This window comes from Syngnathus leptorhynchus, chromosome 16 (genome assembly GCF_054491065.1).
Source record: "Syngnathus leptorhynchus isolate UIUO chromosome 16, UIUO_Slep, whole genome shotgun sequence".
NCBI lineage: Eukaryota > Metazoa > Chordata > Actinopteri > Syngnathiformes > Syngnathidae > Syngnathus > Syngnathus leptorhynchus.
This window is the reverse complement of record NC_141210.1, coordinates 9,460,518-9,487,264: the sequence shown is the minus strand read 5'-3', so window position 1 is coordinate 9,487,264 and position 26,747 is coordinate 9,460,518. Positions and strand designations below refer to the sequence as shown.

The 26,747-nt window shown below is 45.8% G+C and overlaps 1 protein-coding gene across 1 annotated transcript; it reads right to left on the bottom strand.

The window, feature by feature from the left end:
* Positions 1-716: 716 nt before the first annotated feature.
* Positions 717-20,742, bottom strand: gpr139 (G protein-coupled receptor 139). Its single transcript, XM_085933663.1, has 2 exons — positions 20,604-20,742; positions 717-1,696 (listed from the first exon to the last, which is right to left on the bottom strand). Exons 1-2 carry the CDS (start codon positions 20,740-20,742, stop codon positions 717-719), a joined length of 1,119 nt encoding a protein of 372 aa, XP_085789789.1.
* Between the last annotated feature and the right edge of the window lie 6,005 nt (positions 20,743-26,747).

Here is a 26,747-nt window from a genome sequence, read left to right as displayed (position 1 = left end):
ACATTCTCAGTTTCTTGTTTATCTGTTTATGTAACGTTAGCGTATCATACCATTCAGCCTGTTATTGTCTATTCATATCTGTTCTTGGTGTTGGATTTGGTCAAATAAATTTCCCCCAAAAATGCAACTTATACTTATGTTTTTTTCTTCTTTATTATGCATTTTATGGCTGGTTCGACCTATACTCCAGAGCAATTTATACTCTGGAAAATACGGTAGTTGTTTTAGGATAACGACTAGACAGAGTTCTGATCAGGGGATGTCAAAAATAATTGTCTACTGAGGCCATGTTTGTGATTAAAAGCTATAAAATAAAGTTGACTTGATTTGGGGGCTGCGCCGGAATCCCTGATCGGGCTAACTGCAACGTTTTGGCGCATAATGTAGCGAGTGTTGGTAATCGTGCAGAGCACTGAGCGACGAACTCATTGCGGCCAAGCTTCTGATGCCTCCCATGGGGCCGCTACGATTCGCGTGCACAGGTTAGGGTCCATGGTCTGAGAGAAGAGTCTGGAGAATGTACATATTTTTTGCAAAGAGATGCTAGTTCCTGCACCGTTGGTCTAAACAAAACCTATTTTGTCTCAACGCTTTGTTTTGGCTCATAGCTAGCTTAAGCGTCATTGCCGTTCCCGCCGTGCAAGCTGACCTTTTCCGAAAGCGTTCCGTGCAGGCAAGAGTGAGACAAAAGCCCCAAAGCACCCTCCCCTGAGCCCTCAGGAGGAAATGCAAATAGGCTTCCCATTTTTGTCGTATTGGTACACCAACATTTTGATGCAGTGGGAGTTGGCCGGCGAGATCCATGGACTGCTGGTGACGGAGAAATTGTGACTGGCGTAGAACGGCTGCGGCTGCTTGCGGCAGCGGAGCAGCGCGTGCAGCACGTTGGCCGCCATGGCCCGGAAACGCTTGCTGATAAAGCAGTAGAGGAAGAAGTTGACGCCCGTGTTGAGCAACGCCAGCATGTTGGCCAAGTCGGTCAATGCATGCAGCAGGCGCCCGGCATCCAGCGAGGCCGGCGGCGGTGAATAAAAGTGGTAGAGGATCAGGAGGGTGCGGGGCGCCCAGAGCACGGCAAAAACAGAGGTGATGGCCAGCAGGATGGCCGTGGTCTTGCCAGTGGAGTAGCCGCGCATGCGGAAGCAGCTGCGGCGATGGCGCAGCTTGCACACGATGACGGCGTTGAGGCTGAAGAAGACGGTGCAGGGAAGGAGGTAGATGGTGGCACAGTGGGCCCACACCAGGACGTGCTGGGCGACGCTTGGACCACTACGCTGCAGGCCGCCCCCATCGGCTGCAGCGAGCGAGCCGTGCCACAGCTCGGGCCACCAGTAGTATGGAGCGGCTGAGAGCAGGCACCCGAGGTAGACGGCCAATATCACCCTGCGCGTGCGTGCCGGATAGGAAACAGTGTGGTAGCGCAGTGGGTGGCAAACGGCAATGTAGCGGTCGACAGTGAGGGGCACAGTGATCCAGATGGATGTATGGATGGAGCAGAATTCCAGCACCTGCACTGCGCTGTTGAGCGACGGCGGCAGCGGCGTAGCCAGAATAAAGTCTTCCAGGATGAAGTCCACAAAAACAATGAGGAGGAGAACCGTGATGTCGGCGGCCGCCAATGCCAGGAGATAATTGTACGACGACTTCTGACGACGCAGCACCAGCTGGGACAAGATGACCACTGTCAGGATGTTGGCTGGAGAGGGGGAGGGGATCATGATGACGATGACCGGTTAGTCCAGAGAATAACCGTAGAGGATGAAAAGGTGATTGTAAAATGAAGATGAGGGAAAGGAAAAAAGAAAGACACAATTCAGGGTGTTAGTAGGCAGCTTGGTTTAAAGTAGGGGTGGCCAACCCGTGGCTCGCGAGCATCTTTGCCCGGTCCCATGCGGCTCCTCCGCTCCCACACCAACACCCGTGTCCATTTTCTGCGCGTGCGGGTGTTGGTGTGGGAGCGTAGGAGCCACATGGGACCGGGCAAAGATGCTCGCGAGCCATTGGCATTCCAGTCACACGCGCATGCGGTGAAATACCGCAAAGGAAGAGGGACAAACCCACTCAAGGAGTGCCAACCTCGCTCTCAAAATGGTAAGGAAAAAATGCACAGCCAAATGAACACATGAAGACGAACACAGGACGCACTCAACAGAGTGGGAAAGTTTATATTTTTTTGTTGAACACAATGGCAAGCCATTCTTCCTGATATGTCGGACGTCATTAGCGCATTTAAAAGCTTCAAATCTTCAGCGCCACTTCAGCTCACTTCATGCTAATATTGATAAGGACTTTCCAAAAGGGACTGAATTTTGCAGTCTCCAGACTGAAAAGTCAGGCAGAAAAACGGGTACAGTTTTTCCCCCAAAATTACGAAGCACGAGACTGTCACGCTTGCATTGTTTCAACTGGCCTGGAACATTGCACGGGCTAAAAAGCCATACAATGAAGGGGAGTTTGTTAAAAAATGCCTCAGTGACGTTATTGAAGTCTTGTCTCTTGAAAATGACAAACTAAAACAAATGGTCTGTCCCGCCACAGATAGTAAGTGAAAAAATGCCATTGTTTTTGTTTGTAGACTTTGTTGAACTGAGAGTTTGTCTGTGTGAGACAATGCACACAATGTTCATTGTTGAAAACGTGGTCTTTGGTCCAGTGACGTGCGGTCAGAGGAGCCAAGAGAGGCTGTGGCTCTTCTGCCATCATGAAAAGGGGAAAAATAAATTCAATTGGTTTTATTATAAGTCATTTTCCTTTTAATTTCAGTAGTTTTGTATCATTTTGAACCAAAATCGCTGAATTTTCATAGTTATTTTAAAACTGAAGACGATTCGCTCGGAGGAGCTAACTTCCTGCCTTGCCTCCTCTGAGGATTGCATAATCACACGGCTTCATGCTGACAGGCAGTTAGACTGAACTGCTGTCTGTCTCTATGTCGCTGTTTAAGTGTTCAAAAACTGTGGCTATATTAACTAGTTTCCGTAGTTAAGCTGATGTATATAATATCTCGTGTTTTTTGTCATCTGTCTGTAACGTCGTGTTTCTTTAGATGAACAGAATGGCTTGGAAAAGAGAGCTTACGGAGGCAACGAAAAAAAGGTTCTTCAACCTTATGGCAGGGGGTGCTAGTGATCCCGGGAAGCTTCATGCGCCCACCTGCAGAATAAGTGATCTCCAGTTCAAATTTACAGTGAACAACTGAGGAGCAGTCGTCCATTTATTTTGTTTACATTCTTTGTTTTTGTTTTTACATTTCGTTTTACAATGGAGGATGACATATCCAAACGATTTTCAACTATGGACTTTCGTTCGAAGCAGGAGGTCATCAGTAAAGGAAGACCAACTCCGGAGTTAAAAGGTCTGATTCGGACAACGGGACTTCGGAACATGTCTTTTCAAAGTTTTTGGTGGAGACTGATAATATAGGATTTCAATTATAATAGTTCAAATTAGGCGGCTCGGTGGCGCACTGGGTAGCAAGTCCGCCTAACAGTTAGGAAGGTGTGGGTTTGATTCCACCCTGTGTGGAGTTTGTATGTTCTCCCCGTGTCCGCGTGGGTTTTCTCCGGGAACTCCAGTTTCCTCCCACATCCCAAAACCATGCTTGGTAGGCCGATTGAGCACTCCAAATTGCCCCTAGGTGTGAGTGCGAATGCAGATGGTTGGCTCTGCGATTGGCTGGCAACCGGTTCAGGGTGTCCCCCACCTACTGCCCGATGATGGCTGGGATAGGCTCCAGCACGTCCGCGACCCCCGTGGGGACAAAGTGGTTAAGAAAATGGTTCAAATTAAATAATGACTAAACTACTCTAGAGCAGCGTTCCCCAAGCTTTTTTGTGACACGGTTAGGTGTCAGACAAATTTTACCGGGGGACTGGTATGACGTCAGTGCCTCCCCAGTCATGAACCTCACCGCACGTCACTGCTTTGGTCTGTGGGCGTAGTACTGTAGGAGTCAATTTCTGTCATTATCATGTTGGTGGCATGTCACACAATAAATTTGACTGATCAGAGGTGTGTGTGTGTGTGTGTGTGTGTGTGTGTGTGTGTGTGTGTGTGTGTGCGTGCGTGCGTGCGTGCGTGCGTGCGTGCGTGCGTGCGTGCGTGCGTGCGTGCGTGCGTGCGTGCGTGTGTGTGTAAGAGGAAGGGATGGGGTGATGTTCATGTGTGCTCATGTGTATGAATTGTTTCTCTATGGTACAACAGTAAAAAATATGGCTCTTAGTCTCTGACTAGTTGGCCATCCCTGGTTTAAAGAGAAAACAGGCTACATCTGCTCAAGGACATGCCGCCATCACTCTGTGCAGTCTTTCTTCTTATTTTGCCAGCCAGGTAGAGAGAAATCCATTGCAAGATTTATGGCCGTCTGCAATAACTTGATGTGCAGCAAATGATGTTTGTTTTGGAAGCCCTGACATGTCATAAAGTTATTGTTTTGATGTAATGAAATTAATATTTTCATTTGAAGATAGGGCTAATCGAATTTCACATTCACCAAGAGGCGAATCCCTTGCGTGTATTCCGGTCATGCGTCCATTCTGGGTGAAGGTCCATAGGAAATTACAAAAGGTCTTCCAAAGGGGTATTTCTTGCCAAATGGAATCTGTGTGTTTTTGTGCATTCCAATTAGAACACGTATGTTCTCAGGATAAATTTCGAGTCCGGATATTTATGGAAGATCATAACATGGAAATAGCTGAAAATTGAGCAGCTGAGCGAAAAGGAATGGATAGGAATTTTTTATGGAAATGGAAATAATAACTTTTGCTCTGAGGCTTAAGAAGGATATGTTCTTCAAAAAATGTGTCTCGAGTATCTGAGTGTCCTGTATGCAATCCTGGTTTTTCTAATCTATTTTCATTTTGAGGACTACTTAGTACACATCAAAGGTTTATTGTTGTGAATGTTCAAAATGTGATCATCAATGTTATATGTAAGAGAGTAAGATGCCCATTTACTGATGTTATGAAGACGTGATAATCTTGACATGTTAGCATATGCGTCTTGTATGCACTGTTGGTTTGGATCTGTAAAAATGTAATGAAAAGAGAATTGATATATGTATTCAACATGTCTCAAGATAAGTGCTGGAAAGGGTCAAAGAGTGTCGCACTGCAGACTTGAGCGCAAGAAAAGCTTGATTGCTCATGACGTTCAAGCCTCATTTTAAAATCTGGCTTTTTTTTTTTTTACCATTCCAAATTGTAAGTCATGCTTCCAACACTAGTCCCTGTGCTGTCAAATTATTCTTTTTCCACTTGACAAAGACGAAGCAAGCCAAGCAAAATGTCAACCATCTGTTTTTGGACTCATTGCGGGGCATTGAAACGCTCTGAAACGCTGCTCGGTTTTCATGAGAGCGAGGTAGTCTTGCGAAATCTACTCGCACTTCAAATGCTGATGTCTCATTTCAGGGGCATCAGAATCCAAAGTACATCATTCGTGTCGTCAGTGTATGCCAAGAGTCCAAACACTGGCTTACATAAGTGGAAAGCTGATGCCACCGGTTTTTACAGATGAACCTGCATTTTGACATTGATTTGCATTCCAGCAGAAGAAAGCACTTAGCCGACAGCGCCTTGCGTGTGCCGTTGCGCAGCCACCCTCGTTTTGCTAATATAAGCCAGATGGGATTAAAAGCGTCCTTCTTCAAGTCGCTGCACTTCACAGCCACTATCAGCTAATTATCAATGCGACATCCTTGCCAGACTAGATGACACGCAAACGTGCAACAAGAATGCTGATCACCAGACGTGTGCCAATTGGCTAACATGAACACCAACAACAACTGGGAAGCCAAAGGAATGTGACAACACACACACACACACACACAAAGGAACACTGAAAATGACCTAACACATACATGATGACGCAGCCACGTGTAGTATTGCTCTCAGGTGATAGGGTGAGTGATTGCGTTATTGACTGATCAACACGTCCTTTGTTTCTTCTGACGCTTTCTTCCAACTAAAAGGGCTCGGCTTTGCCCACGTGCTCCCGGACGATCCGAACCTTCGAAGCAGGCGGATTGGAGGCTGGCGATGAGGACGCAAGTGTCTTGGTGATTTCTTTTGCCAGTCGGCAACAGTTGGAAAGGACACCGAAAGGCCCAAAGTGGAACGGCAACAAGTCAAACAACGTCATATGGCAGCATTGCTTGGAGAATGAGCACCAAAGATCTCCATTTGTTTGGAGCATCGCCAATGCAAAATGAGCACTTCTGCTCAACATTTGAACGTGACGTTACACATGCTTTTTGGCTCGCGTGCCACTTTGCCACCGCTCACCATTTTTGGATATAGATAGATCAGGGGTGTCCAAACTTTTTGTAAGGAGGGCCAGATTTGATAAAGTGAAGGGGCCCGGGGGCCAATATTTTTTCAGACAATTTTTAACTACAAAAATTTCATGCAAATACACACTGTTATAAAACAATTTTCATTGTCAAAATTGTCTTTATTTTTCAAATGACAAAATAACCAAATATAAGCCACTCAGGCAGATGAGAACAACTCTAAAAGCACAAATTGTGCCTTTCATTCATATCTGAAGTCAGATAACATTGAACAAACTGTATGAAATACATTAAATTTACATGTGTTTAAAATTATTTTTGCCTCATGAACATTTTAAATGGGGTTTATAAGTAATGCAAAGTTGTCTGTTATTACTAAAACTTAAAACAAGTTAATTTTGCTATTGTCATTTGTACAATACCTTTCAGAAAGTAATAGTTTGTGTCACATCTACAGGTTCATAACATCAACAGTATTAACATGGCCACTTTGTAGCTTGCTTTAGTAATGTTTACTTTTGACTCACAGCACCGTGTGAATATTCACTGTTGTGATGCCAGTTCAGCTTGGAGCTGCTTCACTTTATCAGCACGGTCACTCCCTGTTAGCTTGTCGCATGTTTTAGCATGTTTAGTCTGGTCATGTGTCTTTAGGTTGAAATCCTTAAACAAGGCAACCGTCTCTTTACAAATTAGACAAACACAATTGTCTTGATTTTCAGTGAAGAAGTATTGTAATTCTCATCTCTCAGAAATGAGCGAAGAGGGGTTCGTGGCACGGATGCAGACTGATGTTATTAAAGTGGTGCTACTACCTTTTGGTAAAAGGAGAAATTATAGTTTCAAGTTTCATGATTTTTTTTATTTAGTTTAACAATGCAGGCGGGCCATAAATAATACATTATAAAACCGAAGCTGCTGGCCAAATGAAATCTGACCGGGGGCCGGATTTGGCCCGCGGGCTGGACTTTGGACATTACTGAGATAGATAGAAAAGGCTTTCTCAAATCGGCCCACCAGCAAATTATTTCTACATGTCCGGGACGGAGACAGAGCGGCGGCGCTCAATTTTTCTCTTGTGTCTTATTCTGCCCGAGTTGCCCTGCGACCGACAAAAGGGATTCACGTTGAGTTTTACATTTCCATTTAGCCGAGGCAAGCTGGCACGGGGCTTCATTTTGATGGATGACAGCCCCCATGCGCACACAAAGGAGGCGGCACCGAGCTCAGCTGAAAGTGCTCGCCATTTTACAGCTATAAAGTACCAAAGAAAGGCCTGGTCTCTTATTGGCATCCAGACACGCACAGAAATTAAGTAGTAGCATCTGTGTGGAGAAAACTGGATGAAAACAAACAAATTTGATTTTATGGAACAAGAGGTTACAAATTTTCATAATATTTCATAAATATCTTGTCAGGATTGGAATGGAGCAGGGCGACCAAATGCAGCTTGACCAGGGTTTATTGAAGGAAAAGGGGAGTTGGAATGGAGGATGAAGGGGACAAACCAACAGAACCGGCAAACTAACATAACTTAACGTAGACATAGTGACACGGGTAACCGACAGACCAACTTCTAGAGAAACTAACCGAACCGAAAGACAAACCGACGAGACTCCAGGCGAGAGACAAGAAACAAGAACGAGCCGAAAGGGGAGTGAGGGACAGACAGTGTTGGAATAATTTAGACGAGCTCTGACGGCGGCCGCTGGGACAAGGTCCGGCAACAGCCGCGGGTCCGGCAACGCTGGGGTGGATCCCGATGGTGCACGTGGGTCCGCCGTTGCAGATATGGAAGCTGGTGGCGAGGGTTGGTCCAGGCGCTGGTCGCTGAAGTGGTCGGATTGTTCTGTCAGGATCGGAATGGAGCAGGGCAACCAAATGCAGCTTGGACCAGGGTTTATTGAAGGAAAAGGGGAGTTGGAATGGAGGATGAAGGGGACAAACCAACAGAACCGGCAAACTAACATAACTTAACGTAGACATAGTGACACGGGTAACCGACAGACCAACTTCTAGAGAAACTAACCGAACCGAAAGACAAATCGACGAGACTCCAGGCGAGAGACAAGAAACAAGAACGAGCCGAAAGGGGAGTGAGGGACAGACAGTGTTGGAATAATTTAGGTGAAGCCTTGGCCTGCCAGACCTGGGGGCCTCATCTTTTACAAGTTGAACTCCTTTGTGTTTAACTAAGTTCTTCCTATTTAGCTCCAGGGATGTATTTTGATCCCCGTCAGTTTTATGTATCCTTTCTGTCCTTATCTTTGTGTTTTGTTTCTGTATGAGGCCTTCACTAACAATGAGCAGAGCTTCTTTGCATAGGCGAAATGTTCTTTGTTCTGTTCAAAGGAACTTCATTCCTTTTAGTTAACTGTAGCTTTGATTCATAGATTGTTGTTGATCGGAACTGTTTTTCTTTGTTAAATGTTATATACAGTTTGAAGTAGTTGCATAAAAGTTATCCCATATTTACTCAATGTTTGTTTAAGGAACTGCATATCAGTTACCTCACAGTTATTCCATATTTACTCAATGTTTGTTGAAGTGTTTAGGACTAACACTTGACCTTAACACTCATTATTATTGTGCGTTCTGTTAGTTTACCAAGAAGATAAACTTAGCAAAGGTTTAGTTGCATTGTTCCACAGGAAAGCGGCATTCAACGTGCTTCAAGTTATCTGATCACAGTCGAGGACTGAGTCAGCCAACAATGGAGAAGACAGTCGGTTGAGGAAAAAGGACAGACCCTGCAATTCCAGTGCTGGGGTCACGGGCCGACAATTAAGTGCTAAATCACACCACACTACATTCCTTAGCTAATCAGCGTTGCTACAGCCACAATCTCCCCTCCCTTTAGTGTAGCTACGCCTCTGTAACCAGGGCAACCAAAACATTAAAAAGAGGAGTACGCGGAGTAAGGACTCAGAATTGATGGAGATTATAACTGAGCTTCTTCTCATTTGTTCCAGCGTGTGATTTAATGTCTGATCGTACTTAGACCTGACAGACAGGACTAGTTCAGTGGGCTAGTGGTAGAGTGTCCGCCCTGAGACTGTAAGGTTGTGGGTTCAAACCCCGGCCGTGACATACCAAAGACTATAAAAATGGGACCCATTGCCTCCCTGCTTGGCACTCAGCATTAAGGGTTGGAATTGGGGGGTTAGATCACTAAATGATTCCCGAGCGCGGCACTGCTGCTCCTCACTGCTCCCCTCTCCCCCAGGGGATGAATCAAAATCAATGGGGATGGGTTAAATGCAGAGGACAAATTTCACCACACCCAGATGTGTGTGTGACTATGATCATTGGGACTTTAACTTTAACTACACGACAGTTAACAAGAGGCAGGTGACTGTGATTACATTGATTGTGAGGTAATACAGGAGGGGAGGGGCGAGTACACAGATGCGGACAGAAACCATGACACATAATGAAACGACCAGGGACGAGTCATGACATATCTATCGACTTGGCCTATGCCTTACATTACTTCTTTTTTTTTAAAAGGGGGTAGGGGGGGTCAGCTGCTCTTTTAAAGTGAGAGCGCAAACATGTTTTTACAGTTCATGGTAATTTGTTTTGATAATACATTTTGTGAGTGACTGTGCAGTATATAAATGAATGAAAGTAGAAATGATTTGGTGAGTAATGAGTCTTAAGTGCCCCTCATGATGAAAAAGACAAATGGACCTAGTTTTCCCTCGCCCGAACGCGGGTCACCAGGGCCCCCCTCTGGAGCCAGGCCTGAAGGTGGGGCTCGAAGGCGACCGCCTGGTGGCCGGGCCTTCGCCCATGGGGCCCGGCCGGGCATACCCCGAAGAGAAAACGTGAGTCCCCCTTTCCATGGGCTCACCACCTGTAGGAGGCGCCAAACGGGTCGGGTGCAAAGTGAGCTGGGCGTCGGACAGAGGCAGGTAGAACCTTGGCGGTCCGATCCCCGGCTGCAGAGGCTGGCTCTAGGGACATGGAATGTCACCTCTCTGGCTGGAAAGGAGCCCGAGCTGGTGTGTGAGGCAGAAAAGTTCTGACTAGACATAGTCGGACTTGCCTCCACACATAGTTTGGGCTCTGGTACAAGCCCTCTCGAGAGGGGCTGGACTCTCTTCCACTCTGGAGTTGCCCACGGTGAGAGGTGTGGGCATACTTATTGCCCCCCGGCTGGGCGCCTGTACATTGGGGTTCACCGGGGTGAAGAGGGTAGCCTCCCTTCGCCTTCGGGTGAGGGGACGGGTCCTGACTGTTGTTTGTGTCTATGCACCAAACGGCAGCTCAGAGTACCCACCCTTCTTGGGGTCCCTGGAGGAGGTGCTGGAGAGCGCTCCTTCTGGGGACTCCATCGTTCTACTGGGTGATTTCAATGCTCACGTGGGCAATGACAGTGAGACCTGGAAGGGCGTGATTGGGAGGATCTGAACCCGAGCGGTGTTCTATTGTTGGACTTCTGTGCTTGACACGGATTTTCTATCATGAACACGATGTTCAAGCATAAGGGTGTCCATGTGTGTACTTGGCACCAAGACACCCTAGGCTGCAGTTTGATGATCAACTTTGTAGTCGTGTCATCGGATTTGCAGCCGCATGTTTTGGACACTCGGGTCAAGAGAGGGGTGGAGCTGTCAACTGATCACCACCTGGTGGTGGGTTGGCTCCGATGGTGGGGGAAGATGCCGGTCCGACCTGGCAGACCCAAACGCTCTGTGAGGGTCTGCTGGGAAAGTCTGGCAGAGTCCCCTGTCAGGAAGTGCTTCAACTCCCACCTCTGGCAGAGCTTTTCCAACGTCCTGGAGGAGGCAGGGGACATTGAGTCCGAGTGGACCATGTTCCGCGCCTCCATTGTTGAGGCAGCCGACTGGAGCTGTGGCCGTAAGGTTGTTGGGGCCTGTCGTGGCGGCAATCCCCGAACCCGCTGGTGGACACCGGCGGTAAAGGATGCCGTCAAGCTGAAGAAGGAGTCCTATCGGGCCGTTTTGGCCTGCGGGACTCTGGAGGCAGCTGACAGGTACCGGATGGCCAAGCACACCGGATGGTGTGCTGCTGACCTCAACTCGGGACGTCGTGAGTCGGTGGGGAGAACACTTTGAAGACCTCAATTCCACCAACACGCCTTCCATTGTGGAAGCAGGGCCTGGAGTCTCTGAGGCGGACTCTCCAATCTCTGGGGTCGAAGTCACTGAGGTAGTTAAAAAACTCCTCGGTGGCAGGGCCCCGGGGGTGGATGAGATCCACCCGAAGTTCTTAAAGGCTCTGGATGTTGTGTCATGACTGACATGCCTCTACAGTATTGCGTGGACATCAGGGACGGTGCCTCTGGATTGTTGAGTGTTACTTGTTATCATTAGGACGATGGCAATGACGTGGGATTTGATTGTAGAGCCGAACAAATCTGAAGTACAAAGAGTGACTCCGGGGAGCTCCCCGGACAAGCCTGTGTGCGTGCCATTATGACGCACACACACATACACATACACACACACACACACACATACAAAAACACACACAGCTCTACAATGTCCCTATGAGTCGGTGCAGGTAATTTGGGGCTTGTCTCCAGCTGAGAGGCCATTCGAATGACCTGCGTAAGCGATAATGTAATGCGGCACGTGAGCAGGCGTGTGCTCTTTGCACGTGTGCGTGTGTGCGTGTGTGCGTGTGTGCGTGTGTGCGTGTGTGTGTGTGTGTGTGTGTGTGTGTGTGTGTGTGTGTGTGTGTGTGCGTGCGTGCGTTTGTTTGTGTGCATGTTTTCTTGCACAGGTCACCCCTGCGTATCTATTGACGTCCAAGTGTTTTTTTGTGGCCCCACGCCGCTCCCGCTGCTCTGGTGACATGACGGGGCGAGACGCCATTGACGTTGCTTGGCGAGGCACAGCATGAGTTCCCGAGCTGCCTAACCCGCCTGACTCATCTACAGCACTAAAGCCGCCACTTTGCAGCGCTGGTGTCGAAACAAATGCAGCCAGTGTTGGCTGGCCAGGGTGCCTTTGGACCCATCCATCCGTCCGTTTTCTGTACCGCTTGTCCCCACGGGGGTCGCAGGCGTGCTGGAGCCTTTCCCAGCAGTCATCGGGCAGTAGGCGGGGGACACCCTGAACCGGTTGCCATTAAATCGCAGGGCACACGGAAACGAACAACCATTCGCACTCGCACTCACACCAACATTTTGGAATGCTCAATCGGTCGGTCTACCGTGCATTGTTTTGGGGATATGGGAGGAAACCGGAGGACCCAGAGAAAACCTACGCAGGCATGGGGAGAACTTGCAAACTCCACACAGGAAGGGCCGGAAGGGTGGAATGGAACCCGCATTCTCCCAACTGTGAGGCGGACGTGCTACCCAATGTTAACTGAAAAAACAGACATCAACGAAAGAATTTATGAGTATACTACTCTAATGAAAGTCAGTTAGCTAAGAGCTAACATAGGATCCGAAACGCAACAGAGCGACCAAGGGAATTAGCATAGATGTTTGGGCGTAAACCTTTGAACAACTGCTACTTTCTAACACGCAAAGTGGCAACACAGCCATTTGCGCAGTTAGTCAGGCGCCCAAAAACGTCCACAGAGTCCACATTTGAATTTGTGAACGGCTGACGGCCAACATATGAGAAACAAAATGAAACGTGGATGTGCCTGCATTCCGTAACCTAAATGCCAGCCATAGCTCCGCAATGTCATGTAGCGGCAGTGCTAACAATGAGCTGCAATGTTTGAGGGAAACACCGCAGCCATCAATAGTTCGCAAGGACGTCAGATGACAAAAAGTGAACATCTGTGACACCGAGCGGGAGATAATCCTTTAAAGAATTTGTAATTAAAGACTTTAGTTGTCATTGGAAGAAAATTGAAAATGAGCTTTGATGAGTTACCCAGAGGCAAGTAAGAACGCGAGACGAAATAGACATCAAGGAATAGATGAAGTAAGGGGCTGTGAAAAAAACACAAGGTGACTGAGAGGGAAAGTAGGGAATTAACGGAAAGATCCTAAAGGGAAATGTGCTTTTAGCAGTTTTCATACATATTTTTTAAGGTTCTGTGAAACATATAATCATATCAATATAATATCTAGTATTGGAGTGCTTGTGTGGATTGGTGGGGGGTGAGGAATGTGCAGGCACACTGCATGAACTTGTTTTCTTCTAAGAGTTGTGGAACAGGGAGGCCCAGGAAGGGAGTACCAGACGAAGAGAGTACTGGACGGTACGGGACGAGGGGAGTACCGGACGATAACACCTCAAGGTCGGTGAGGAACGAGAACAAAGAACAACACCACGTCCAGGTGGTTGGGCTTCGAAAGGAAAAAACCCAACCCCCTGACCAGTGATGACACCTCGACGGGGAGGAGATGGCCATCGACCAATCATCACACAATATTTTGCATGCTTTAATATTCATATTGTGTTTCATTAAAACTGTGCAACCCGGAAGAATGTGTCGTCTTTTGGTGGTCACAAAAACGCATGAGTTTTAGTGTGAGGGACCCGGGACCCAGGACTGTATGAGTGCGCTTTGTTAGGAATAAACAATTGGTAAATTTGGTCTGATTGATCTACTGGTCTTCTCTTTGACAGAACGAACTCGCAAAATTGTTAGGTGCGCCAGTGTGTGGATTGGGACATAGAAACTTGTGTTAAGTGTTGATCGCAATTTGGAGTCAGATCAATAGCTAAAAATCCGTATCCTAACAATCCAAAGCCAAATGAATGACAATGACAAAGCAGCAACGCAGCAAAGGAGGCCACATCAAAGCTGGCTTTAAAGGTCGCATGCACTTTGTAATGATGACAAGCTCTTTTTTTTCCTTGCCGCCTTGAAAGCGGACAGGAAGCAGGCCCGCACTCCTTCCACAAAAAGTAGGCACATCAAAGCTTGTGCGTGGTGTACAGTAATCCCTCATTTATCACAGATAATTGGTTCCAAGACCACCCGTGATCGGTGAAAATTCGTGATGTAGAGAAACTATATTGTTACAATATCCATAAAAGACTTTTATGAACCTTTATTGTATTTTTAAACACTGTATTGTACTTTGAAATGCTTTTTAGTATTTTAAACACGTTTTGAAAGTCAAACAGATTTTAACATTTAAACATTTATTGAAATAAATAAGAAAATAAATAAAAGTAATTATATTGTTACAAGGGCGGCTTGGCGGTGCACTGGTTAGCACGTCCGACTTACATTTAGGAGGGTGCCGGTTCGATTCCACATAAGACTCTTCCTGTGCCCACGTGGGTTTTCTCCGGGCACTCTGGTTTCCTCCCACATCCCACAATCATGCTTGGTAGGTCAACTGAGCACTCCAAATTGCCCCTAGTGCGGATGGTTCGTCTCTGTGTGCCCTGCGATCGGCTGACAGCCGGTTCAGGGTGTCCCTCGCCTACTGCCCGATGACTGCTGGGATAGGCTCCAGCACGCCCGCGACCCCCGTGGGGACAAACAGTATAGAAAATTAATGGATGAATGGATATTGTTACAATATCCACAAAAGACTTTAACGAATATTTATTGTAGTGTTTTACACTTTTTTGAAAAAAACACATTTTTGTATCTTCAAACATCCATCCATCCATTTTCTGAATCGCTTAGTCCCCACTGCAGATGTTGAAATCCCTAAATTCCTTGCAATTTTGCTTTGAGAATTTTTTTTCTTAAATTGTTCAACTATTTTCTCACGCAGTTGTGGACAAAGTGGTGAACCTCGTCCCATCCTTGCTTGTGAATGACTGAGCAGGTTTGGGGAGGCTCCTTTTATACCCAATCATGGTACCCACCTGTTCCCAATTAGCCTATTCACATGTGGGATGTTCCAAATAGGTGTTTGATAAGCTTTTCTCAGCTTTCTCAGTATTTTTTGCCACCTTTCCCAACTTCTTCTGGACGTGTTGCAGCCATAAAATTCTAAGTTAATTATAATTTGGCAAAAAAAAATTAAGTTTATCAGTTTCAACATTAAACATGTTGTCTTTGTGGTGTATTCAATTAAATAGGGTTTAGAAGGATTTTCAAATCGTTGTATTTTGTTTTTATTTACATAAAAAGTCAATGGAAGTCAATGACAATCTCCTTGGTCTTGTTGACGTTCATCAGAAGGTTGGTGGCCGCGTGGTGCAGGGACAACAACCTTCTGCTGAACGTCAACAAGGCCAAGGAGATTGTCATTGACTTCCGGAAGGGTCGCACCCACCACCTGCCGCTGACCGTCGACGGTGCTGTGGTGGAGAGAGTGAGCAGCACCCGATTCCTGGGGGTGCACATCAGTGAGGACTTCTCCTGGACCACCAACGCTGCATCGCTGGCGAAGAAAGCTCAGCGCCGCCTGTACTTTCTGCTGAAACTCAGGCGAGCAAGTGCTCCTCCCGCCATCATGACCACATTCTACCGTGGCACCGTTGAAAGCGTCCTCTCCAGTTGTATCGCTGTGTGGGGTGGTGGCTGCTCTGAGTACAACATGAAGGCCCTGCAGCGCATAGTGAACACTGCTAGTAAGATCATCGGGGCTCCACTCCCCTCCATTTACGCCTCACCCGCAAGGCGACCGCGATTGTGTGTGATGTGAGTCACCCCGCTCACTCTTTGTTTGAACTGTCCTCTGGGAAGAGGTACAGATGCCTGCACTCCCGCACCACCAGACTCAAAAACAGCTTCATACTCCAAGCTGTCAGGATCCTGAATTCCCTCCCCCCTCCACCCTCGGCTGCATAACGTCCTGTTCTTTTGCGCTATGGTCTGGCTGTCTGCTATTAGCACGCTTGTTCCATTTTGCTGCTCTTATTTATTTATTTATTTATTTATTTATTTATTTATTTATTTGGGTTATTTGCTTATTACTTATTCATTGCTCTTGTCTGTTCGTTTTTACTCTTTGTGCTATTTGATTGTAAGTGTTGTGTACTGTGTCTAGTCACCGTGGGACGGTGGGAAACATAATTTTGATCTCTTTGTGTGTCTTAACGTGAAGAAATTGACAATAAAGCGGACTTTGACTTTGATTTTACACAATTTCCCAACTTCAACCGAATCCGGTTTGTATTTTAAACACTTTTTAAAAATATTTTAAAGTGTAAAGGTGTCACAGCTCCGCTCTGCTCTTGCCGTGCTGACCGGCTGACGTGCCCCTGCAGCCCAGCGTAAGCGGACAAGACATTTATAATTTTATTTTTCAACACTTTATTGTATTTTTAAACATTTAAACATTTTAAAGTGTAAACATGTCATGGCTCCGATCTTGCCGTGCTGACCGACTGACGCGCCCCCGCAGCCCAGCACGAGGGCTTTCTCGGACTGTCTCAGTAATTATAGGCCAATTTCAAATTTCCCATTCATAGCAAAACTTCTTCAAAAAGCAGAAGCGCAGCAGCTTATTGATTACATGGTCGCCAATAATCAATATGAATCTTTTCAGTCTGGTTTTAGAGCTAATCATTCAACTGAGACAGCACTTGCAAAAGTGACTAATGATCTTCTCATAGCTATGCAGTCAAACACTTCATTGGTATTGTTATTATTCGATCTTAGTGCTGCCTTCGACACCGTAGACTTCGATATTGTATTAGAGCGCCTTAAAAGCTGTGGTGGTATTTCAGGGTCAGTTTTACGCTGGTTCTATTCCTATCTATCAGACAGGACGCACAGAGTGGTTCATGGCAATGCGACCTCTGAGCTCTATAATGTTACGTGTGGTGTCCCGCAGGGATCGGTACTCGGACTAATTCTATTTAATATTTATAGTATTCTGCTTGGAGACATAATACGTAAATATAATATTAGTTTTCAATGTTATGCGGATGACACTCAATTATATATGCTGTTATCGATGACAAATCCACGGGACTGTTGTAATCTTGAGGAGTGCTATGCGGAGATCAAACAATGGATGTCTCTCAATTTCCTTCGTCTTAACCCAGATAAAACTGAGATGTTGATAACTGGTCCAGCTCGTTATCACCACTTATTTAAGGAAACCACTATAACTATGGACAACCGTACTATCACTCAGCGATACTGTAACTAATCTCGGGGTAATATTTGAAACGCTCTCCTTTCAAAAGCACATTAAGAACATATCTAGAACTGTGTTTTTTCACCTTTGTAATATTGCTAAGATTCGTCCGATCCTCTCAACCGGTGATGCGGAAAGTATTATACATGCGTTTATTACCTCGCGTCTGGACTACTGTAACTCATTATTCTCTCTTCCTAAGTCCATTGTCAAAAGTCTACAGTTAGTACAAAATGCTGCTGCAAGGCTGCTCTCATGGACAAGAAAATTTTATCACATTACCCCAATATTAGCCAACTTACATTGGCTCCCGGTTTTCTGCACCGCTTTGTCCCCACGGGGGTCGCGGGCGTGCTCTGGCACAATAATGCGACCAGCGCGGTGCAGTTGCGTGGTCGGCGACGTGCTATGGTTGGTGCGCTGCAGTTGCGTGATCGGACAAAAATGTGCAAATGAAAAAAATTAGGGTTTTTTTTTGTTTGGAACAGATAAAAAGAAATTCCATTATTTGTAATGGGAAAATATGGCTCGGAATTCGAATGATTCACTTCTCGAACAGCCTTCTGGAACGGATTGTGTTCGAAAACCGAGGCTCCACTGTATTTGTTTTCATAAAAATCCTCAATGCGCCGAGGCCGCGATAGATGAACCGCGAATTAGCGAGGGATTACTGTACAATATTTGCCCTGAAATCTCATGCGCTTCAAGAATGAGCAAGACAGACGCAGGATAAGTTCTGCATATTTGATGTCAGCGGGTCCACCTGATAAAGACAAATAAAGATAAAAGATAAAGGCAAATACTTATTTGACCATCATCATCAAGAAGGATTAATTGTAGTACAAAGCAAATGTCTCTGATACAAAATCAATTGTGTCTCCTTCATTCAGATGGTAATTGCTGCTCTGATCTCTCATCCGTGCAAGCATATGAAACCATTGAAGAAGAAAAACAATTGCAATAAAGTCACAAAGATTAAACATGAGGGCGCATACACGAGGACTCAAGAGCAAATCAGGAAGCCATGTAAAAATTAGTAGCTGAGTGTTAGCCAGCCAGCAGGCTGAAACAGAGGAAATTAAACTTCCTGCAGGTAGGTCAAATATTGATGCGACCAGATTCGGCAGCTAAAGGCTCAACGATAGAATAACTAAATCCACCTGTGACTGGCACCCACGCCGCCATCTCATGGCAATTGGAGAAAGTGTCACTACGCCACAAAAAGTCAAGACAGCAGCCGAAAGTGTGACGCCAGCGTCGCCACTGCGCTTTTGTGGCTGCAGCAAGAGTGCATCTGCCTTCTGTGGCGCCGTTTCCCCTGCGCTGCCTCTTGAGCAGTGGCAAGCAAGCTCGGGAAGGACAAGAAGAATAGAGGCAGCACCATTAATTAAAGGTGGCAATTTGTCTCAGCTCAGCCATTGCCTGCAGCCCGCCCCCCTTACAGCGTTGAGGTGCAGCTTGACTGCTTCGCCTCATATTAATGTGGCTTCTCTGCTCTGATAGCAAACTCCAGCCTGGCTGTCCTTGATCCCTTGTGTGTGTGTGTGTGTGTGTGTGTGTGTGTGTGTGTGTGTGTGTGTGTGTGTGTGTGTGTGTGTGTGTGTGTGTGTGTGTGTGTGTGTGTGTGTGTGTGTGTGTGTGTGTGTGTGTGTGTGTGTGTGTGTGTGTGTGTGTGCGTGCGTGCTTGCTTGCGTGTCACAGGCGGCTCTGTCGCTGTGTAATCTTTCCGTGCTACTTAAGGCCACGTAATCCCATTTGCCGTCACCCTCAGCCGCCCTTACATCGGCGCGATCGACATGACCTCCTTGAAAAGGTCCGCTGCAAAATGCACGTGACGCAGGACTCGCGCATCGACGAAATTGAGGTAACCACCCTGATCATTTGGCATTATGGGATGTCGAGCTAGCTTGCGCTACAGCTTTCCTCTACTTCTCAACAAGATACAGACGTGCCATACCTCAAACCCAGGAAACATTTTGCACTGCGTCTTTTCTTGGAGCAAATTGTGGGAGGTGAGATTATCCAGATTGGGTGGTCTCAACTTTCTCTTGACCCTTGGCGATGGACAACACAAGGTCATAATTAAGGTAGCAGCCACATTTACAGCGTGAAGTCCATCTGGGTTGGTGGGTCATGCCACGTTGCCACTCGCGCCAACACTCGCGCCGCCGCTCATGAAAAAATCATGGGACCCGCCGGAGAGTGACAAGCGTAGTCATAATGATTGAATAAGTTGCAGCGACTGCCGCACTCAAGACGGCCATTAATTCCGACAACTGTAGCGGGATTCCATTACTCTCTCGGGTCACGCTGATTAAACAAACAGCCGGCCTCGGTCGCAGGGGCAGAATGGAATCGAATGGTGGCAACAGAGGAAATTGTTCCTGCCGTATCTTGAGGGGAATGCAAGATGTGAGCAGAGGGATTTGGCGGGGACACAAAAGGAACTCGAGTTGCTGCTCCAAAGTGCCTTCTTCATGTTGCATTGCAGCTTTAATGTGGCAACGCTCGACTGCAAGAAATGCACACGGAGTGGGGGCCTTGATTTACAGGTTGAATTTGACTGACCTTGTGATGCAACGAATGCAGAACTCATCACGTGAAATTCGAGGTGTTACGGCACCTCGAGCTTGCGTTTGCTTCCGTTTCAGAATTTCTCAAAGGTGATCGAGCAATGATTCAGAACTTGAAAGTTCTGTAGGTTGCTATGCTCTTAAGTCAGGGTACCACTGTAGCAGCCATTTTGTATGCCAAGGGTCAACCGAGAGCCGAGGCCAGTCCGAGCTGACACTGGGCTGGAGGCGAGCAACTCCCTGGACCAGTGCAGCACATTTCATGCGGAGACTGAATGAAACGCAAACATTTTTGCCAGACTATTCTGAGGCAAGGACGGAGCAGGACAGACGTGTCAGCTCCATCCAACCGGAGCCAGGATCGCAACTTGGAAGCTGGGATGTGCAAAGCGTAACGCTCCACAGTTCAGCGTTGGCTACGTTTGTACGCTCCTTAGCTAGCTTCATTCAAGACTCTAAAATGTACACACAGACAGGAACGTGCCTCTTGACCGGCAGAGGTCCATCACGCACATTTTGCCGATATTGCATAGGTATTGGTTGGGGCGTTCCAACAGCAAGCGGGAAATTTGGTCTCCTGGTCACGTTTATTCAAGTCTTTTGACGACTTGCACAGAAAGCGGCAAACGACAAAGTATACAGACGCATGCGACAGCCACAAGGTCAGACTGACTCACGCAGACACCAAATCAACTTTGCCAAGCCACGAGAAAGGCGCATTTGTGCACGGGTTTCTTACCCGGCAGGCCGAGACACAGCAAGACGCTGTAGTAGATGACGGGCAACGGTCCAAGGGGACACCCCTCCGAGGGATGCTGCCCGACGCTGCGACCGCTCTCGTTGGGGGTGGCAACGGGGAATATGTGGCTGTGCTCCATGGCTGCGTCCTCTTCCTCAGCTGCGCTCAGTGTCGAGAAGCCAGATGGCGCCAGCAAACCGTGAGGTGACCGTCGCTCTGCACTCCGTCTGACAATCGGCACATGCGCAAGTGTTGGGAGGTGGGGGGCGAGCCAGAGGCGAGCGGAGGTGGCAGGGTTTGAGGAGTGCGATTCAAAAGGTGAGATGTGCCGGCAGATGAGGGAAGAGGAAGGAGGAGAGATGAGTGAGAGGGGAGGACGCCGCATGAGTGCGTGTGAGGGAGAGGGGCTTGGGAGATGAGAGTGTCGTTGGGAAAGCGAAGGGGCGAGAGAAAGGGAGGGAGGCGGGATGAAGGAGACAGACACAATGTGGGAGAAGGTACAGAGACACGTGACCGTGCACCAACAGACGAACTTTGAACGAGAGTCAACGGGTCAAGTTTCTAGTGCCACATAGCCGCTCTGTCATATGAAGCCAGTTCTACCGATCAACGGCAAATTTGCTGGCCGTGTCCACTGTAGTGGTAAGAAAGGACATTTTGGCTCAAGCCGTAGAGGGAAGGAAGGACATTTTGGCTGAAGCTGCATGGTTGGATTTGTGCCATCGCCGTGGATTTACTCGGCTCAATTCAGCTCTTAACACCAACACTGGCTTATCGCAATTAGAGATCAACCATCAGTGCTATACCGGACTGCAATGGAACAGCACACATCTGGAGCAGCACAAAAAAAATACTCATCTAGTACCTATTCAATATGTCACAGTCATGCCAATTATTAAGTGCACAAATGATTGCTGAAAAAAGGCTGATTTCAATTGAAATCTGATTGCTTAAAAAAAGAGTCCCCAATGTTAATATAATTCTGGGGCAGATTAGATTGACATGGCAGAAATGTGATCGGGAGAAGAAAAAAAATCTACCAAGCATACACATACTGGAAGCAATACAGAAAGGCAGTTATGAAAAGAACAGACTGTTTGGAATCAATCAAAACAATTTTCTGTCATAATTTTGAATGCAGCAGAAACAATCCAGCTCAGGGGTATCCAAACTTTTTGCATGGAGGGCCAGATTTGATCAAGTGAAGGGGCCCGGGGGCCAATAGTTTTTTCAGGCATTTTTTAACTACAATAATTTCATGCAAATACACACCGTTATAAAACAAATTTCATTGTCCCAATAGTCTTTATTTTTTAAATGACAAAATAAGCCACTCAGGCAGATGTGAACAACTCTAAAAATACAAATTCTGCCTTTCATTCATATCTGAAGAGTCAGATAACATTGAACAAACTGTATGAACATTGAAAACAGGAGTTATAAGTAATGCAAAGCTGTTTGGTGTTATTAAAACTTAAAACAAGTGAATTTCGCTCGTCATTTACAATATCTTTCAGAAAGTAATAGTTTGTGTCACGTCTACAGGTTCATAAAACATCAACAGTATTAACATGGCCACTTCATAATATTTAATATTAAGTGATATTTACTTTTGATTTACTTTTGACTCACAGCCCCGCATGAAGAATCGCTGTTGTGTTGCTAGTTCATCTTAGAGCTGTTTCACTTTATCAGCGCGGTCACTCCCTGTTAGCTTGTTGTATGTGTTAGCATGTTTAGTCTTATAGTGTCTCTTTGGGTTGAAACAAAGCCACCGTCTCTTTAGAAATTAGACAAACACAGTTGCCTTGATTTTCAGTGAAGAAGTATTGTAATTCCCATTTCTCGTGAAAGCGACGGCCTTCAATGTCAACTTTCCTACTTTTCTTTGCAGTCGCCATGGCAGAAATGAGCGGAGGAGGTGGTGCTTCCACTTTTTGGTAATAGGATGAATTACAGTTTCAAGTTTCATGTTTTTTTTTTAATTCAGTTTGACAGTGCAGGCAATACATTGAAAGACCGAAGCGGTGGGCCGTATGAAATCCGACCAGGGGCCGGATTTGGCCCGTGAGCCGGACTTTGGACATGCCTGACCTAGCTGAATTTAAGGTCAAGCGTCTCAGTTCGGGGAACTGCAAATTCAACTGGTGGGGTTTGGAAGGCTTTTCAAAAAAGTCTCTCAACATCTTGTTAGCATGGAAAAAAGCTTTGCTCCTGACCTTGGTTTTTCTTCTCCACTTCTCACATCTCTGTGATTTCAAGAAGCCTCTCGGACTTCAGAGTGCTATTGGCCTGAGCCAGCGAGCGAGCTCAATCCATTTGGAGAGCTTGCAGAATGCTTCTTCAGCACAATCAGGGTTCATGCAGCCTCTCTGTGGGTCAGAGCAGATCGATACTGAGAATGGGGACATATTGATTGATTGATTGATTGATTGATTGATTGATTGATTGATTGATTGATTGATTGATTGATTGATTGATTGATTGATTCACAAAGTGGGATGATTGCTGGCAACGGAGCCTGTTCGACGCAGGGGCAAGAGGGGGCCTCAAACAGATGTCCTGCCCCCTCAAATTAAACTTTTAGAAGTGAAAAATCCACTGATAGAAACACACGTTAATCAGCCCCCTCTCTTTTCTCATGTCGGTGCAGTTTATCCTTGCACAGCCTGCTGTCAGGACTCCGTGCCCCTCCCTAAACATCCAATCACTGTGAGTATGCAAATGAGGCAAGACGCCGCAGAGAGTGGCAAGTTACAGTCAGCGCGGTAGGAGTTGGAAGAAACAGTAAAAACTCCACCAAACTTGTCGTAGCGACCCGTGATATAACTAAGGATTAATAACAACTAAAATAATAGTTAATATAAAATTCATATATATTTGTGCAGTCAAATGGGGAGTAGTCTGCTGTTTTTTTACCCACTGGGAGCATTTCTCAAGTCACAAGCACATCTGTACACTGCATCTAACAGACTGAGGACAAATGAGGGTGTCTGCCGGACCCCTACGTGAAGCCCGGCCCCTCTGTAATGTTATGTTGTTGAAATTGGTTGTTGCTTGGTTGTTAAAATCTGGATGAAGAATATTTTATTTTACTTGTCATTTATTTATTTCATTTATTTTTCAGTTCCCCACTCCCCCCCGGAGGGATTGCCACCGTATTGTGGTCAGGGGGTTTACGTGCCTCAGTGACCCTAAGAGCTATACCAGCAAACGCTTTAGTCTTCAGGTGGGACACCCAAGCTGGACAGGTCTTAGTATAGAGGCCTGACAGAGTGCAATCCACTTCTCCAGGTTGAGATCTGGACACACAGCTAACAACTGCCGTGAAGAAAACAATAACAGTGTTAAAAATGTGTTAAAAAAACAACAACAAAAAAACATGCCGCCTTCACATTTCTGACTGCCCCCTCTTATGTGCATTCCTAGAACCGGCCCTGGTTGGCAATATTCAGCCCGTTTTCGCTAAAAAACCTCAAGCATCTATCTTATCGGCGTGATTGGGGTGCAGTGACTTTTCGTGCCGCCTTGATGTATTTGGCTTCATACTGTCTGTCCGCTGCCAACATTGTAAGGCACAGTAAACAGACCGGTCTTTCCTCATCTCCGATCGTACTGTAGTCACACTGAAGCCGAGCGCTACGTACGCTTCGTCATATTTCTTTGTCTTAGGTTTCATGTGACTCTCAACTCTTATCTCCGTCTCTCTCCGCCGTTCTTTTCAACCCTGTTAAATATTTTTCCATAGTGTCCCACTGCACTTTTTTAGCCTGCTCTGTGCTGCGTGTGCGTATTCCGTGCGCTCTCAGTGTAGAGCGAATAATACTACTTGCGCACACTCTTACAGTGATACCGCCACTCCCACCGATAGCAGTGGATGTCTAATTACCCTTTATCTAGTACAGCCAAAAGAAAAGCATGTTCCCTGGTATCACACGCGCCCCCCTTGATGACGAAGGGCCCCACAAACTACTGGCATCATTAGCGGCTTTGTTTGTAAGTGACACGGAGGCCGAAGAGTTTGAAGGATTTAATGATTTGGAGTGACACAGAAGGTTTGAAAAACTATTATGGCTTTTACGCACGCCCGGTCCTTCTCGACGGGAGCTCTCTTTCACCTCCGTGGATGAAAGTCGGGGGACGGCGCTTGGCCGGGTGGCTGTCCGGGGACAGTGGATGGGGCTCGGACATGGCTTTTACGCACGCCCGGTCCTACTCTACGGAGCTCTCTTCCACCTCCGTGGATGGAAGTCGGGGGCCAGCCCTCGGCAGGGTGGCTGTCCAGCGACGGTGGATGGGGCTCGGACATGGCTTTTACGCACGCTCGGTCTTATTCTATGGAGCTCACTTCCACTTCAGTGGCTGGAAATGCCACCTCCGGGGATAGAAGTCCACGCCGCTGCACGCCTGGAAGTCGACGCCTGTGCTTGGGGCCGCGTGGCGGTGAACTATTTATGTTATAGTTATTTGATATATTTTATTTCGTGTATCAACTTGTACATGTTTTTATCGTTACAGTTCAGTAGTTGTTGCCTTGTTGAACTCTTGTTTTGTTAAATAAAGAGCCGTTTACCAAACCCACGTCTTTGCTTGTACTTTGTTAACGCTACAATATAGTTATATTGATCTTATTAGATCTGTGGAATAACGACGAGGCTGACGTCAGGGTGCACTCGATGGATTTAATAACTTGGAGTGACACAGATGGTTTGATAATATTGTTGTAATATGATAGTTATTTGAAATATACTATATTTAATATACTACATATATATATATATATATATATATATATATATATATATATATATATATATATATATATATATATATATATATATATATATCGTTATATGGGTCTGTGGAATAATTAGAAATGCAACTTACGAGTCCAGCGGCGTGGCGTATATGCGGTGCATACGTGGCGTTGTTTACATAAAGGACGATCGATGGATCTAATGAATTGGAGTGACACAGATGGTTTTATAAACGTGTTATTTATGTAATAGTTATTAGAATAACTCTGAATGTTATGTCAGGCCTGTTCTCAGCTCTTCGTTTGTGTTTATGTCACGTTAGTATACCTATTGTTTAGCCTGTTGTTGCTCGTTCATGTCTGTTCTTGGTGTTGGATTTTGACAAATAGATTTGCCCCAAAAGTGCGACTTATAGTCCGGTGCGACTTATATATGTTTTTTTTTCACGTTATTGTGCAGTTTATGGCTAATGCGACCTATATTCCGGAGCGACTTTTAGTCAGAAAAATACGGTAGTTTAGTTTAGTTTAGTTTAGTTTAGTTTAGTTGGATCAGTAAAATATATACATCATATTCAGTATGAAAATATCCACAGAAGATGAAAAAAAAAACCAATAACACATAAACAAAACAAAACAAAATTAAAAGATCCCTAAAAGCTTGTTTTTTACAATGAAGTTGTCTAGTTTTTCTGTGAACAGTTGTTCTAGGATCTTTGAGAACTGAGAGAGTAGAGATACTGTCCTGTAATTCGTGTAATGGTGTATCCCCACATTTATGTAGAGGTATAACTTTAGCTATTTTCATGTCATTTGGAAATTTACCAGATATAAAAGACATTTTATATATGTGAGTAAATGGTTCTGCAATTTCTTCAGTAACATTTCTTATTATACACATATCAATATCATTGGAATCAGTTGAGGTTTTGCTTTCACTTCTCTTTACAATCTCTATTCCATTGTGGTAACTGCACCAAGAAATATAGATTTAGCATTTCTTTCCCATTTAGCAGCCTTCATTCCCCCAAGTCTGTCTGGATCCTGTATTTTTCCTTCCAGCTCTGGTCCCACATTTACAAAAAAATGTATTAAATCCATTTACCACCTCTTTCATATTGTGTATTGATTGGTCATTTCAGGGTAGCTTGTGTTTTTGGTTTTAGCTCCATTCCTACCTTCTACATCCCTTCATATTATTTGTATTACAATCTAATGTTTTATTATAATATTCCTTCTTGCATGTCCTCATAATGCTGGTTAGTTTATTCTTGTATTTTTTATATTTAATATCTGCCTCTATAGTTTTTTTTTTTTACGAATTGTATATACAGCGTGTTCTTTTTTTTGCAGGCATTTTTTAATCCTTTAGTGACCCATGGGCTGTT